This window comes from Rhineura floridana, chromosome 13, assembly GCF_030035675.1.
Source record: "Rhineura floridana isolate rRhiFlo1 chromosome 13, rRhiFlo1.hap2, whole genome shotgun sequence".
In the NCBI taxonomy this organism is placed as follows: Eukaryota; Metazoa; Chordata; class Lepidosauria; order Squamata; family Rhineuridae; genus Rhineura; species Rhineura floridana.
Genome location: NC_084492.1, coordinates 11378447 through 11395881, shown reverse-complemented (window position 1 = coordinate 11395881; position 17435 = coordinate 11378447). Strand labels below are relative to the sequence as shown.

Genomic DNA, 17435 nt, shown 5'->3' with positions numbered 1-17435 from the left:
CATTCTGTCTTGTTGCTACATCCATCTCTTTCTGCAAAAATCATTTTTTGTTGAAAATGTGAATTATTTTTGTACCTATTTTTACTCCAATGCACCCATTTTTCTATGCACGTTGCTCTATACAGCTCTGTCACAAAATTCACAGAACTCTCAAAATGGAAAGATAGCTGTTTTCCAGGCCTTTCTAGCTATCCCTTGGGACTCTCTCCAACCCATGCCCCTCACTGCTAGCCGCTGCTCCTCAAAGGCGTTTGCGTGGCTGGAATGTGCCCTTGAGCTATGCTCATGCCTCTTGCTTGCCTGGATGGAGATATGTGGATGTGCAGCCACTTGCTCCACCCACATTTTGCCACTAAGGCATGTGGACCTCAGAAGATTGCCCATGAGGGAATGTGGCCCTCAGACTGAGAAGGTTCCCCACCGCTAGTCTAGAAAGTGACATTAGGGATGGGGGGGGGAATTCAATTCAGTTTGCCTTTAAAGCCAAATTTATCAAATTTGCATTTTTGGAACAATAAGAGAACCAAAATATAGCCATCCTTCAAAATTTACACTTATCCAAATTTGTCGATATAGGGGAAAGTGTACAAAATAAATGTATTGGTGGAAATAACATACAAAAAATCATTATATTAGGATAAATTGCTTGTAAAAATGTGAACATTAGTACAAAATTATTTATTTATTTATTAAATTTATAGTCCACCCTTCCCCCAGAAAACAGCCCAGGGTGGCAAACAAAACACTAAAAGCACTCTAAAAACATCTTTAAAACAGACTTTAAAATATATTTAAACAAACATTACAACAAAATATCTTTAAAAACATCATAAAATCTTTAAAAAATCTTTAAAGACTACAAAAATTGCCTACAAACATGCATTTATTAGGAGAAAATCACACTAAAATGCTGAAGAATTTTCATGAGGATTTTTTTTACAAAAAACCCCACAAAGTGCTGTAGAAATGTGAAGAACCAAATTTAAGGTCAGAAAAATGAGAAATGGAGACAACTTAAATTGGCAGATCCTTCCACCTCTCTCTCTCTCTCTCTCTCTCTCTCTCTCTCTCTCTGTGTGTGTGTGTGTGTGTGTGTGTACAATTGTGATCAGATCTATGTGTGCAAATTTATCATTTTCCTTGATAGCGGTGAACCATGTCCGCAAATTGTACAACAAAGGCATGAAATGGGCTAAGAGTGCACTTAAGAAGCCCTTAAGGATTTCAAAAGCTAACAAACTGAGGGTGTGTACATGTCCCAAAGATGGTCTTTACCTGGGGAGCTATCTGGTCTATGGCCAGTCCTGGGCGTTTCTAAATCACAGTCAGCGCAGTGCATGGTGTCGTAGGTCCAAGTCAAACAAATGTGGGATCCTCCCCCCCCAAAAAAAACTGAACAACAAAATAACAGTTTCAGAGGGTGTATTTTCCTTAGAATCTCAGCAAAGACAGAAAAGATTAAATTCCCCCCTTTGCACCTGCTGCAATATTGGTAGTTATCACCTGCCTGCTAATGTCTCTTGCATTTTATAAAACATGCACATTAAATTCAAAGACACGTGTAATTGGGCCATTAGTGTCACTACATGTGCACTAGCGACAAGACTGGCTGTGCTTCTGTGCCGCTATCCACTCAAGTGAATCCCAAAGCAGCTTCAAACAAAAGCCGCAAACATAATAGAACCTCACCATTACAGCATCAAACATCACAATTATGATGCCTTGGCCGTTAAAAAATGGTCCTTCCAAGTCACATAATATCATAAAGCTATCAGCAATAAAACATTTGTAAGTAATCATACTCTGTAAAACAATACTATCAAAACAACAACTAAAAATTGGGCAAAACATTATAACATTCACTCACACCTCATAACACTGTCTCAATAACAATTCACTCTACACAGTTTGTTGAAATACACAGACCAGAATACAACTGATCCAATAGGAATACCTACAAGTAGAACCGTAACATAGCATACCCACTAGGGATGGGAGGCTCTGGCAATTTCAGTTCTTTCCATTTCTCATCTTTCCAGTCTTAAATTCAGTTCTGCAGCAATTTGTGATTTTTTTTAAATCCTCATGAACATTCTTCAGCATGTTAGTGTAAATTTCTTCTAATAAACACATTTTGTATGCAGTTTTGACTAATGAGCACATGTTTGCAAGCAATTTCTCCTACTATAAGGCATTTTGCATGTTATTTTCACTAGTATATGCATTTTTATGCACACTTTCCCCTAATATATGCATTTCTGTAAGTGCTTGGTTGGAGAATTGCATTGCAAAATTGGGTAAGTGTCAATTTTAAAGAATGGCCAAATTTCAGTTCTCGTATTGTTTTGAGAAGTGTGAATTTGATAAGAGTCAGCTTTAAATGCAAACTGATCGTTTTTTCCCCTCATCCCTATTCCAGACAGTCTATAGTTTGTATGAGGGACTACAGTGCATATTGAAACTTTAGGTTTGTTCAATTAAAGCAGATTAAGGCACTCTGTTGCCCTTGTGCAGGAGTTTCCAAATTGTAGTCTGTGGGCCACCAGTAATCAGCAAGCTTCATTTAGGTGGTCTGTGGCATGTCCACATGAAATATTCATATTGATTTTAATCATATTTGCATTGCTTCTTTTCCTTCTTATGTTGCATTTCATGGAATTACAGCTTGAATTCCATGGAATGCAAATTGAAATGCAACATAAGAAACAAAAGAAGCAATACAAATACAATTAAAAATCATACAGCATCTAGGTCAGAGCATTACAAATGCTACAACAGACAGAAAAATCATTAAGCGGTCTACCAAGTCCACCAGCAATTTTCAAGTGGTCCGTGGAGGGAAAAAAAAGTTTGGGAAGCACTGCCCTAGTGCAACGTATCCACTCAAAACAACAACAACCACACACTGACTTTTTGTGGCTAGGAAAGTGGCAGGGAAATAGACTGAAAAGAGTGGGATGAACGAATGATTAATGGGAAGACGTGTAAACATTGAACAAGCAAAACAGAACAAGCTCATTGTTGTACAACCTCCCTCCAACCAAATTAGAAGGAATGTTCAATAAAAACTGGAAACAGTCAAACCTCTGCATAATCTTTGTGCAAGCAAATCAGGACGAATGCTCAATAAACTGGTCGTCAGGAGGAGCCCTGCATAGGACTGCGCTATGACACTGCAATCCAGTGCCCACATACTTGGGAGTAAGCCCCACTGAATTTAGTGGGAATTACCCCTTCTGAGTAGATGTGTATAGGATTGCTCTGGAAGGCTGTAATCCTATATCTACCTATCTGGGAGCAAGCCCCATTGAACTCAATGAGACTTTCTTCCGCATAGATATGTATGGGATTGCACTTCTAGATGCCACTCGAGCAATGGAATAAGCAGGCTAATGCCTTGGGGATCAGGGGAAATGAAAGGATTTTGGTTGGATGGATTTGGGGATCTTGACAAAGTTCCTTTCTCTCACAATCTGACAACAAAACAAAATTAAGCAACCTGGTGACTGCAGGATTTAATATCACCTAGAAACTGACGGTTAGATGCTCCCAAAACAATTTACATCAATGCAGAACTGTATTGGCCAACATTACACACAGCATCTCTTCCAAGGGGACAGCCATTAATTAATCTAGACCACACCTGAGGAAGAATGTCCAGGGGTCAATGATGCCGTCAGGGCAGGACCTTTGGGTAAATGTCCAGGCTCCTGCTCAACAGGATGAGCACGGGGGGCCTCAAATGCAGCACGGCTGGCTTATTCCCACAGTTCAAAGTAAGGCTGCCATCCAATTAGGGATGGGGAGAAATTGTATTCAGTTTGCAATGTAAAGGCAAACCTACCTAATACACACTTTCTGAAAATGATACACAAATCAAAATACAGCCATCCTTTAAAATTCACCGTTTTCCAGATTTTGCAGTGCAGTTCTCCAGCCAGGTAATCTGTATAAAGATGCATATACTTGGGTAAAGTGTGCATAAAAGTGCATATATTAGTGAGAATATCATACAAAATGCATCATATTAGAGCACTCCTTTGCAAAAATGTGCATACTAGGCAAAATTGCACACAACATCATTATATTAGAAGTGTACACTAAAATACGGATGAATCTTCATGACTTTTTTAAAAAAAATCACAAACTGATGTGGAAACATGGAGAACTGTATTTAAGAATTGGGAAAAATCAGAAACTGAAGGAAAGTGGGAGATTCACCCATCCCTAGTTGGCCATAAGTCCCATTTGATTCAAGGGGACTTACTTCTGAATAGACATGCCTAGGATTGCTCTGCAAATGAAGTAATGCTCATTAACATCTTAAAACATCCCCTGCAGAAATAATTTTCTAACTGCATATCTGACAGGGGTCTTCACGTAGTTTTATGCTCTCGGCTTTCATAGTTGGCAGGAAATTCTGGGAGGCTGTTTTCCTTGTGAAGAGAAACGACAGTAGAGCAGAGCTTGGAAAAGTTACTTTTTTAAAACTACAACTCCCATCAGCCTCAGCCAGCATGGCCACTGGATTGGGCTGATGGGAGTTGTAGTTCAAAAAAAGTAACTTTTCCAAGCTCTGCTGTAGAGTTATTATACTTTGGTAGTACTGGCTTATTGGCAAGCACAAAAGTAAGGCAGTGGCAGCTGGTGGCTCCATGTCATGGGCAGCTGAATCTGCTCTGGGTTTTAGTCTGAACTTTTGGACTAAAACCCAAAGCGGATTCCACTGCTCCACTGACATGGAGCCACGAGCCACCACTGAAGTATGAGGAGCAAGTGCTAGTCCTTAAGATAGTATGAGTCCTTAATGTAGCATCAGTTCCCTGAAAACAAGCAAGATACCCTTGGAGCCAGCTGAAATATGCAGATCTTGGTCCCCTACAGTGGCTGCATTCCAAGCTGCTTCTCTCTGGCACTCAGCCAAGCGGTGTCTGAATGTCTCTCTGTGTTTCTGGTAGCTAGTAGCCACCAGCAATCAAAAGCCATTGAGCTAGTGAACGATGCAAAAGCCATGAGAGAAGGTCATGTCCCAAGAGGATATTTGCATGAATATGAACGGTGCTGCTTATTCATGTTTACTGATGTTAACACTACTGAGTTCTGGAAAGAAGAAATCCTGGGGTCTGTCTCTGCCGCCTTATTTAAAATAAAAACTTCTGATGGACTCCCAAACAAACGATTCTTTCAACTGAATCGGGTTGGAACATATGGATTTTGATGCACACTTTACCCTAGTGGGTGCACTTTTGTAATATTACTTGGCTGGAGAACTGCGTTGCAAAATTTGGGACGTGCGAATTTCACAGAAGGGATGTGCTTTGGTTTGCGAATTGTTCTGGAAAGTGTGAATTAGGAAGGTTCACTTTGAAATGCAAACTGGATTGGATTTCTCCCTCTTCCCTATATCTGCAAAAGGGTTTAATTTGCACGGAGATTGGGGGGGGGTGAGGGGAGAAAACAATACTTTTGTTTCCAGCTTCTCCACTCAGAGCCTTCTCCCCTCCCTCTGGCTATAAAGCAAAGAGAGGAGGAGCTGGGAATGGCTCAGCCTCTCTCCCTCCGCTTGGCTCACAAAGCTTCAGCTGCAGCTCTTTTCGGCAGAGGCTTCAAGCAACAGCCTCTCGAGCATCAGGGGTCCTTTCGCTGTTACTCTGCTGCTGCTGCTGCTGACCTTTGGGTACTAGTGAGAAGCAAGGAGATCAAACCCAGGAGATTCCCACCCAGCTGCCTGGCCGGCCACACGCCCTTTCTGGGGGAACACCAACACTGACCAACACACTGGAGAAGATATCCGGAGAGAGAGCATTCAGGATCCAACAGGTCTCCATCCTGGAGGAGAAGCCTTTGCCTCCCAGGCTGAGAACTCCCAAACCTCCAGACAAAAGACTCACACCCCTTTGTTTTCCTGGAGGATCCAAGGAAAGGTAGTGCCATCCTCCAAAAGGGGTGTTTTTTGGGGGGGGGTGTCCCATGAAGTGGCCTGGGTCCATGGAAGAGGCTGTGACCAACACAACCATTTGCAACCATGACTTGGACTTCAAGCAGGCCAACGCTTCGTCTTGCTGGCCAAGTGTGTCCGGAAGTGGCCCAGTGACTGTGATTGTTCCTGTGCTGTTTGGGTTCATCTTCCTTCTGGGCATGGTGGGGAACACGCTGGTGCTGGTGGTGCTTGGGCGTCTCCGGCCAAGCGGGCGTCCATCGCGCAGCGCCACCAACATCTTCATCCTCAACCTGAGCATTGCTGACTTCTCTTTCCTCGTCTTCTGCGTCCCCTTCCAGGCCACCATCTACTCCCTGCCCGAGTGGATCTTTGGTGCCTTCTTCTGCAAGTGGGTCCACTATCTCGTCATGACCACCATGCTGGTCAGCATCTTCACCCTGGTGGCCATGTCGGTGGACAGGTACATTGCCGTGGTCCATGCCAAGCGCTCAGTCTGCATCCGCAGTAAGCGCAACGCCACCCTGGGCGTGGGGGTCATCTGGCTCCTGTCTCTGCTCATCGCCATCCCAGTGGCTCAGCACCAGGCCCTCATGAGTGGGCACCCGCAGGCACCAAACAGCTCCTTCTGCTGGGAGTACTGGGCGGACAACCTTGCTGCCAAGCAGTTCTATAAGGTTACCATTCTGCTGGTGGGTTACCTGCTGCCCCTCATGCTCATCACTTGCTGCTATGCCAAGGTGGGTGATGGGGCAAAGGGGGTGGAAATGAGTGCTTGGCAGCATGTTTCAGAATGCTGCTCCAAATTTCTTCTCCATGGCTTAGTTAAAGCCAGGTGTACTTGTTCCCAGAATGTCTGGAGTCTAAAATGACCTAACTGCACCCAGGGGTGTAGTTGTCCAGGGTCTTGGAGGGTCTTAGACCCCTTATGTTTTGGGGGGCCAGGTCTCAGCAGGGTCCCTATGTCTCCAGCATCCTATGAGCTAATCAGCATGAAAGGGGAGCATGTTGGCTACTGAGAAGAGTCCTTTAGCTTGCTTCCTTGTCCTTTCCTGCTGATTGGAGCCAATCAGAGTGAAAGGAGGCGAGAGCCATTGAGAAGACTCTTTTCAGTAATTCAGGCAATATCTCTGACAGTGAGAAAAGACAGTCAGATTGTGACCATGACAGAGAAGCAGAAAGTAGCATTCAAGCCAGGCCAGATTATTCTATCATTTTAGAAGATTGTATAATCTTGAGAGGGGGCATGGCTGTGAGGGGGCGTGGCTGTGGCTATCATGAAGGGACCCTGCACTTCTGAATTTGCCACTAGTCCACTGACTGGGCCACTAGCAAGACCAGAATGTATGGAGTTAGCTATGTTGCTAGACCTCCTGAAAATTTGGGATTAAGATGTGTGTGTGTGTGAGTGTGAGTGAGTGTGTGTGTGAGAGTGAGTGAGTGAGTGAGTGAGTGAGAGACAGAGAGAGAGAGAGAGAGAGAGAGAGAGAGAGATTTCTCTGTTCTCATCACTTTCTTCCCAACGTCTCTGTGGAGCAGCCTCTTCACTGCTTTCGTTTCAGTAATGATCTTCTCCGTCTCTCACCTTCACTTCTGATGCGGTTCTGCTTTGCCGTCACTTTCCCTCCATAGACTGCCCTTACTCCAGTTCTTTTCTCGAGTCATTTTCACTTCACCCAAACGTTAAGATTTCTCTTGCCTTTTCCCGTTCCAAGTCTCCTAGGACAAGGGCGAGCATCAAATCGATTGTGTCCACCCTTGGACCACCGGTTCAGCACCTCTGGGGATTCTTGCAGCAAATACTGAACTAGGTGGATGTTTGGGTGATGGTCCAATGAGAAAGGCAGTTCTTAGTGTGCATGTGGGCAACCTGGGGCCTTAGGGCCACATGCGGCCCTCAGGGACCTTCAGTGTGACCCAGACAGGAGCCTAAGCTGGCCCCCTGCCATCAAATCTCCGCCAGCTGAATTTTGATGCTTCCCCCAAGCAGGTGTGCCGTTTTTCCCATGAATGATCTCTCAACTCACCAGAAAAAGCTGTCTGGATGTTCAGCTCTGCAACTGATAGTGGAGAATGTAGGACCCCTGTGCACGCACTCAGTCCCTTCCTCTCACCACAAACCCCACTGCTAGCCCAAACGTGCCTTGAACTGTGAGGTCAGCAACAGTGGCTTCAGTCTTTTGGCTCACCCCAGATGAGATGAGGAAAGGGCATGCCTAGATAAACAGAAAAGAGCAGCCCCACATCCCTTCTGATGTCACAAGCAGTCGCATCAGGTTTTCACAGGGAGTTAGCCATGCTCAGGAACCTGGACCTACATCTCACCACTAATATTAATAAGTAACGGTCTCGTCTACCGCTATGGCTGATGAAGCCCAGGGCTGCTGGGGGTGGGGTGGGGGACAGTAGTGGTACCTACAGGGGCGCTGCTCATTTCAGAAATGGTTCAGAGCACTGGCCCGTCGCCTAAATTTGCATGACATTTGCATGTACTAATTTATATGTATAAATGCAACTTTTCATCTCTGAGCAAATTAAAACGATGTGTGTGTGGGTCTCACCAGGACTGTGTTTTGCAGCATGCCCAACAGTCCTACAAACAAGATACTTTTAAAAGTTTAGAAAAAAGCAGGAGGAAAGGGCAGGAGATTTGTGACTCTGCAGAAAGGTCCCCAGGGCTGGGCAGCCCCCAACAACCCCCCTGGGTTCTTGACTTCCGGGCTGAGCCCCAAGATCTCACTCTTAGAAATCAGGAACTTCTCAACTGCCTTGGATTGGGCGGGGGGCACACATACATTGCAGCTATTTCCAAGTGTACATGAGTAATAGAACCTGTCCTCCTTGGAGGAGCATAAATAAATGAGAATGTTTAGCCACAAAGGAAGCTGCCTTATATCGAATCAGACCATTGGTCCATCTTGCTTAGTACTGTCTTTGCTGACTGGCAGTGGCTCTCCACAGTATCAGACTGGGGTCTCCCAACCCTACCAGGAGATGCCTGGGGTTGAACCTGGGTCCTTCTGCATGCAACGCAGTTGCTCTGAGCCTGCTAGTCTGCTAGTCCTCATAGCACCAGATAAAGGGATGGCTTATATAGGAACATAGGAAGCTGCCTTAAATGGAGTCAGACCATTGATCCATCTAGCTTAGTGTTATCTACACTGACCAGCAGCGACTCTCCAGGATTTCAGGCAGGAGTCTCCCCCAGTTCTACCCGGAGGGGTCAAGGATTGAGCATGGGACTTTCTGCATGCAAAGCAGATGCTCTGTAAATAAACTGCAGCCCTTCCCCCAAAAGTTATTTATCTATTTATTTAAGCATAAATACCTGATCTTCCCCAAAGGTTCCTGGACAAGTTACAACATGATAAAAACAATGAAATACTACAGACAGCAAGCAAAACAACGACCAAATAGTAAAACAATCTGCTGAAAGGAAAGAATCATTGCACCAGGGGTGTAGTCATCCAGGGTCTTGGGGGATCTTAGACCCCTTACTATTTTGGGAGCAGGGTTCCAGCAGGGTCCCTATGTCTCCAGCATCCTATGAGCCAATCAGTAGGAAAAGGGAGTGTGTTGGCCACTAAGGAGTCTTCTAACATGCTTCCTTGTCCTTTCCTGCTGACTGGAGCCAATCAGAGTGAAAGGAGGCGCATCAGCCACTGAGAAGGCTCTTCTCAGTAGCTAACACCCTCCCCTTTCATACTCATAGAAGATTGTATAATCTTAGAAGGGGGCGTGGCTACGAGGGGGCATGGCTGTGACTATCATAAAGGGACCCTGCACTTCTGAATTGCACATTCCAAAAACCTGAGTACAAAAAAAGGCATGCCTTTGCCTGTTTCCTGAAAATTCCCATTGTACTGGAGCCAGAAGGACATCAGTGAGCAGGGAGTTCCAAAGCTGAGCCACCACAGAAAGGTGCACAAATGTTATGGTTAAATGATGCCATTGGAAAACATAGAATCTTGAAACACTGGAAAAGTAATGCCCCCCTGTGTATACAAACTTGGATTTCTGACTGGTATGCGTGTAAGCTTTCTGACAGAATTCTGGTTGTGAAAGGCAGCAAAGTATTGCAGTCAGTAGTGCTGTAGCAGGTTCAGAAGTGCAGGGCCTCTTCATGAAAATCACAGCCACACCCCTCCTTTTTTGTTGTTGCTGCTCAGTTGAGAATGAGATCCTCGTTAATGCCTTCTCCCATAATAACAGATGTCCCTAGGAGTCAATAAGCATGACAGGGGAGCGTGTTAGTTACTGAGAAGAGTCTTCTCAGTGGCTGACTCACCTCCTTTCACTCCGATTGGCTCCAACCAGCAGGAAAGGACAAGGAAGCATGTTAGAAGACTCTTCTCAGCAGCTAACACACCACCCTTTCATGCTGATTGGCTTGGAGGATGCTGGAGACATAGGGACCCAGCTGGGACCCAGCTCCCCAAAGCCCGGATGACTACATCCCTGGTTGCAGTTTGATGACATTTGGGATCCTTTTTCTCAGATGGTTTAACTGAACAATCCTTCCTCTTCCATTTGCTCAACTTCCCCGTAATTGATTTCCCCCCTATAAATCAAGGTTAATTTTCAACAGCGAGTGGAGGATAGCCTGAGTTGTTTTATGTCGATATAAATATTGTTTGTTTGTCACAGCTGTAATTGAAGGCCTGTGCATTTAAAAGCATTTTTTTGTTTTAAAGAGAGAGAGGTGCCGGGGATTGAACCTGGGACCTTCTGCACGCAAGGCAGATGCTCTGCCACTGAGCTACGGCCCATCCGCCCCCTGCATGCTCTCTTTACAGCTCCTCATTGCCCAGCCCCAGCCCCTTGGTCTGTGTCCTTCCAGATCAAAAGGAATCATGAATCTTTTGATAGAATGGAAAGGAGGAACCGTGTATAGACTGTGAACGGCGGACTTAAAACAGAGACGGCAGTGCCCTGGGATAAAACTGCTGATGGAGAGCCTTAACTGAGTGATGGGCAAGTGACAGAAAAAAGAGAGGAATGAATGAAGGCATTTGTGAAAGGCGGTGGTGGCAGGGGGCAGGGGGCTTCCCTTCCATGCAGTCCCCCATCCACATCAGGGCAGAAGTCAATAGTGTAGTGACAAATTCAGAAGTGCAGGGTCCCCTCATGATAGTCATGCCACGTCCCCTCACAGCCATGCTCCCCTCGCTCCCACGCTTGTTCTCCGTTGTCATCGCCACACTCCTCAGTTCTTCCCAAGTGCAACTTCTCCCACAACAACAGTTGTCCCTAGGAGCCAATCAGCATGAAAGGGGAATAGAGTGTGTTAGCTACTGAGAAGAGTCTTCTCAGTGGCTGACTCACCTCCTTTCACTCTGACTGGCTCTAATCAGAAGGAAAGGACAAAGAAGTATGTTAGAAGGCTCTTCTTAGTGGCCAACACACTCCCCTTTCATCCTGATTGGCTCACAGGATGCTGGAGACATAGGGACCCTGCTGGGATCCTGCTCCCAAAAAAGTAAAGGGCCTAGATCCCCTGAGACCCTGAACCACTACACTCTTGACAGAAGGCCAGGGTCCCACTGGGTAGCATAAGCAGCCCCCCAACACAGCAGAGATGGCTTACTGCATTTTGAAGTAATAAACATTGCTATATATAATGATGATGCCCCCCTCCTCCTTTAAGGCCATTATGGCCAGAGTCTAAAATTTCCCAGCCTTAAGAAGCCAGTGCGAGGGAACGCTGATGCAGAGTATGTGAAAATGGTGGCTGCAGAAAGGGCATTTGGCAAGGTGGAACAGGCAGTGAGATTTGGTGTAACAATAGTGCTGTGGTAAATAAACACTCTGTCTGTTGCTATTTTAATCTGCAGAATGTTGCAAGGCATGAAAGTGAGTGGCTCCCACTGGCATCAGTGGGGAATAGCCAATGTGGCACATACTGTACTTTGGAATTTCGAGTCAGGTAGCAAAAGCAATTTCCCCACCGACTCACCCATTTTAAAAACATAAGAAAAGCCTGACTGCTGGATCAGGCCAAAGGTCCATCTAGCCCAACATCCTGTTTTCACAGCGGCCAACCAGATGCCCGTTATTGGAAACCTGCAAGCTGGACCTGAGTGCAGCAGTGGTCCACCCACCTGTGGATCCCAGCAACTGGTATTCAAAGCATATTGCCTCTCACAGTGGAGGCAGAACATGGGCCCTGTCTGCACGATGCATCTCAAGCAGGATCATATCACTTTAAACAGTCACAGCTTGCCCTAAAGAACCCTGGGAACTGTAGTTTGTTAACGATGCTCAGAGGAGATGCCACATTCCCTCCACACAGCAACAATTCCCAGAATACCCTGGAAAGAGGGACTAATTGTTAAACCATTCTGAGAACTGTAGCTCTGTGAGGGGGATAGGGGTCTCTGAACAACTCTCTGCACCCTTAACAAACTACAGTTCCCAGGAGTCTTTGATGTAAGCCATGACTGTTTAAAGTGCCATGATGCTGCTCTGAATGTATAGCGCAGTTATTGCAGCTAGTCCATCCACTCCATAAAGGAGTCCAGGACTCTCCAGCTCTGCAGAGGGTAGGTGGAAATTTCCAGGGTGAAATGGTAGAGCTGCAAAGCCTCACCACTCATACCCCAATCTTGCTTTCCTTCCAAGGAGTTCAAGCTGCCACACAGGGGTCTCCCCCTTTTTATCCTCACAACAGCCCTTTGAGGCAGGTTAAGCTGAGAGGGATTGACCAGCCCAAAGTCAACGAGTGAGTTTCAAGGCCAAGCAGGGATTTGAACGTGGGTCTCCCCAATTGTGGTCCAGCACTGTAACCACTAGACTGCATTGGATTGGGAGAAGCTCCTGAAGGATGCTGAACTTTTATGTGTTTGGAGGTTGGTAACTAAGAATGAGTGAATCTGTCAATTTTGGTTTGTCTCAGTTTGCTCGTTTCTGCAACATTTCCACATCAGTTTGCATTTATTTATTTTTTAAAAAAGGTCCTTACGAAAATTTATCAGCACTTTAGTGCAAATTTATCCTAACATACACATTTTTACAAGCACTCTTCCCTAATATAACACACTGTGTACTTTATTTTCACTAATGCATGCATATTGATGCACATTGTACCCTAATATATGCATTTTTGTACCCATTATTCGGCTGGAGAACTGCACTGCAAAATTCAGAGAAGTGCGGACTTCAAAGGATTGCTGGGTTTCAATTCACATATTGCTTCAGGAAGTGTGAATGTGATAGATTCAGCTTGAAATGCAAATGAAATCAAATTTCTCCCCATCTCGACAATCTGCATTCGTCCTGATTGACTTGCAGGGTAAATATACATCTTCTCATTAGTCATTCATTTATCCCACACTTTGAGATGTGTTTTCCCATCACTTTCCTAACTGCAAAAAATCAGTCAATCACCTCTAGCCAAAGCCCCCTGTTGCAGGACTTTAATTGATGACAGGTAGAGAGGTGAGCTTTGCAGAAACGAGCAAGCCCGCCACTGGGGCTGCAGGTAGTCAATTCTCCACCTTGGCTGATTGATCCTCAGAATCAATCAGAATATGATTTATTTATTTATTTATATTTATTATTTGATTTATATCCCTCCCTTCATCCCAGCAAGAGCCCAGGGCAGCAAACAAAAGCACTAAAAACATTTTAAAACATCATAAAGACCTTAAAATATATTAAAACAAGACAACTTTAAAAACATTCATTAGAAACAGCTTTAAAAACATCTTAAATATTGTTTAGAAAAAAAGGTTTTTTAAAAAAGATATTAAAAAGCAATTCTAACACAGACACAGACTGGGATAGGTCTCTACTTAAAAGGCTTGTTGAAAGAGGAAAGTCTTCAAAAGGCACCAAAAAGATAGCAGAGATGGTGCCTGCCTAATATTTAGGGGGAGGGAATTCCACAGGGTAGGTGCCGCCACACTAAAGGTCCGTTTCCTATATTGTGCAGAATGGACCTCCTGATAAGATGGTATCTGCAGGAGGCCCTCACCTGCAGAGCTCAGTGATCGACTGGGTATATAAGGGGTAAGACGGTCTTTCAGGTATCTTGGTCCCAAGCTGTATAGCACTTTGTACACCAGAACTAGAACCTTGAACTTGGCCCGGTAGCAAATGGGCAGCCAGTGCAATTATTTCAGCAGCAGGGTGACATGTTGGCAATACCCTGCCCCAGTCTCGCCTCCGCATTTTGCACTAGCTGCAGCTTCCGGACCAACCTCAAGGGCAGCCCCACATAGAGAGCATTACAGTAATCCAGTCTGGAGGTTACCAGTGTGTGGACAACAGCAACATGATTGCATTTCTGAATATATATTTTTTAAAAAATGGAAACTGCAGAGCCCCAGTCCAGGATAGAACCATGTAGGGTAGCCACATGTTCTGTTTGACCAGGTTCCCGGGTCACAGTCCTCCCCATAATATTTAAATTGCAGTCACTGTTTCCACATTTGCAGCTTCATGTATAAATCAGCATTGGGCTATCACACGTTTAGGGCATCATCTAGCTCAGGGACGGGGAGCCTCAGGCCCAGGGGGCCAAATGCAACCCTCCAGGCCTTTCTGTTTCACCCTTGGGACTCTCCCAGGCCATGCCCATCACTGTCTTTGCTTTGCACCCCCCTTGTGTGCTTTTGTCTGGCTGGAATGTATCATTGAGCTCTGACAATGCTCCTTGCGTGCCTGGATGGAGGATAGGGAGGGGTGTGTTAGCGTATATAGAAACTAGCCTACTGTACAAAGGGAACATTCACATTCATTGCTGTGCACATTTTTGCCTTCTGCCTCGCCCATTACTGGCATATGGCCCCCTGAAGGTTGCCCAGGAGCAAATGCGGCCCTCATCTAATTAGACTCTGAGGGAGGTGTGGCTGAAGGAAGGAAGGAACCTTCTGGGTGAGAGAGACAGAAAGTGGGTGGGAATAACCCTCTCCCCATAAAGTACAACCTGAAACGGATCCCATTTCCCTTCCTCAAAATGTTTACTTCCCCACCAGCTAAGATCTTGGGAACTTCCTCCTCTCCCTGCCTGTGGGGCACTCAGTGCCACCGTCACAAAAGACAGATAGTCGGGTTCAATGGACTTGATCCCCAATAAAATGTTATTTTCATGACAGGTATTGAGCTGGATTTGCCTCCCACTGAGGCAGGGGCTATGGCTATCTCGAATAAGGCATGTTCCCAGCCTTGTCTTTGCTGGGTAAAGGTAATGAAGCAGGCTAATTGGAGTGAAAACAGTAAGAGCTGGCTTTCCTTCACATGCCTGTGCTGATCTTGTGGGCAATTAGAGTCAGACGCAGAATGTGCCTACATGCCTGCTTTCAACTTCCTTTATGATTTTTTTCCCTCCCAGAATTATGGCAGTTCAGCTTCTAGATCCTAGTTCGACATCTGCTAGCCTTTTCTAGGACAGCTAAGTAGAATCATTATCCTGTGATTCTATGCTGGACAGCCACCTGTCAGGGATGCTTTAAGCTGGATTCCTGCATTGAGCAGGGGGTTGGACTTGATGGCCTTATAGGCCCCTTCCAACTCTACTATTCTATGATTCTATGGACTTGCTTTACAGTTCTCTGAAGGCATCCTCTATTGCAAGGGTGGGGAAGCGGTGGCCCTTCAGATGTTGTCGGATTCCACTTCCTATCAGTCACAGCTAGCATTGCCAATGGTCAAGGATGATGGGAGCTGTAGTCCAGCAACGTCTAAAGGACCACAGATTCCCCCTCCTTGCTCTTTTTGAAGGGCAATCCGGTCCAAGTCCACTTTGACGATAAAGAACTCTAAAGATGGAGAGCTGCAGGGGCCTTGAAGTTGCCCATTAGGAGTTAGCGCCAAGACAGCAGCCTGAGTAGACACACAGCTCATCTGGCCACAGTCTTTCCCATGATGATGAAAATGGGGATAATAATAGGGTCTGCTGTGTTCCCATGGCATCTACGCAAACCGCTTGAATTCCCTGAAGCAGTAGATGGATGCTAAGTGTAGTATAGACTGGAGATTCAGTTCAGTGCAATTTATGTATTGCTCCACCCAGGTGTCCCAAAATGATTTATGGGGACAGTGACATATGATATATACGGTTATAGAATTGGGGGGGGTGAGATGGATGATGTCCGTGGGTCCCCTCCTGGACTATATTTGTGTGCCTGCAGAGATGAAGCATGCAGTTTTTAGTAGAAGATACCTGTTCTATAGGTCAGACTAGTTCCCTTTGTAAAACTAATAGTACTTGCCAAGTTAGTCTGTGACCTAATGGGCCTGTCAAGTTCCCTCTTAACATGTGTAAGGATCTTGTCCAGAGGAGGAACTCTGGCAGAAGAGTGATCCCACCCCAGGAAGTAGTTTCTGTACAATAAAACCCATTAAAAGAGAAACAAATATACTGAAAGTGTTTATCCACACAGAAAAAATCACCAAACGCCACAGTGGTTCCCAAACTTTTCACTTTTGCACTGGCCACTTGAAAATTGCTGAGGGTCTTGACAGACCACTTAATGATTTTTCTGCCTGTTGTAGCAATTGTAGTGTCCTGTGCTAGATGCATTTCATTGCTTCTTTTATTCCACAACATTTTTGTTCTATTATTTTATTCCAGAGAATTCATGTAATATAATAAAGTGCAATATAGGACATAAAGCAATAAAAATCATTATGAATATTTAATGCGATGAAACTTCAATCACAAATCCACTGGCACACTGTAAACCACATAAAGGAAGCGTGTGGACCACTGGTGGTTCACAGATCACAGTTTTGGAAACCCCAGACATAACATAATTGCCCTACACATAAGAATGAATACCAAAAATAAGCAATAGCACCCAGGATCTAGTCGTGGACTATATTGGCAGCTGTACCTCAATGGCAGAGCATGTGCTTTGCATGCAGAAGTTCCCAGGTTCAATCTCTGGCTCCCTTGAGATAGTTATGGCACTTAAGGGAATAATTGCATATCCTCAAAATTACAAGGAGTCTTCTGGAGGGTCCCACTACAAGGCCTCCTAACAACTCTTAGAACTCTGTACAAACTGCAGTTCCCAGGATTCTTTGGGGGAAGCCATGACTCTTAAAGTGATCTGATGATGCTTTCAATGTATCGTGTAGATGGGGCCATAGATGGAGAGGAATAAGGATACTTTTTGGCTGAACTACCTGTAGAGCAGAGCTTGGAAGAGTTATTTTTTTTTGAACTACAACTCCCATCAGCCCCAGCCCGCATGGCCATTGATTTGGGCTGATGGGAGTTGTAGTTCAAAAAAGTAATTTTTCCAAGCTCTGCTGTAGAGCAAATATAAAGGAAGATGAGAGAAGAAAAAGAGCAAGAGCCTGGAGACATTTGAAATTAAGCCAAAAAAGATTAAAGGGAAGATGAGAAGAGAGAGAAAGCTAGTGAAGGGAACAGGGCAAAGTGGCTTGCCAGGTGGGGCGGAGGTGCGACGCCAGCTCCCCAGCAGATGGGTTGCTGATGTTTTTGGGAGGGAGAGGGGAAGGAGTGCTGGTCTTCCCCTCTGCCTCC

The 17435-nt window shown here is 45.2% G+C and overlaps 1 protein-coding gene across 1 annotated transcript in view; it reads left to right on the top strand.

The window, feature by feature from the left end:
• Nucleotides 1-5621: 5621 nt before the first annotated feature.
• The window catches only part of LOC133369149 (galanin receptor type 1-like), a 29962-nt gene continuing 18148 nt past the window's right edge, over nt 5622-17435 (top strand). The window contains exon 1 of the mRNA XM_061594083.1: nt 5622-6678. Coding sequence (XP_061450067.1) covers nt 5971-6678 — 708 coding nt within the window. The 5' untranslated portion in view covers nt 5622-5970. The remainder of the gene's footprint in view (nt 6679-17435) is intronic.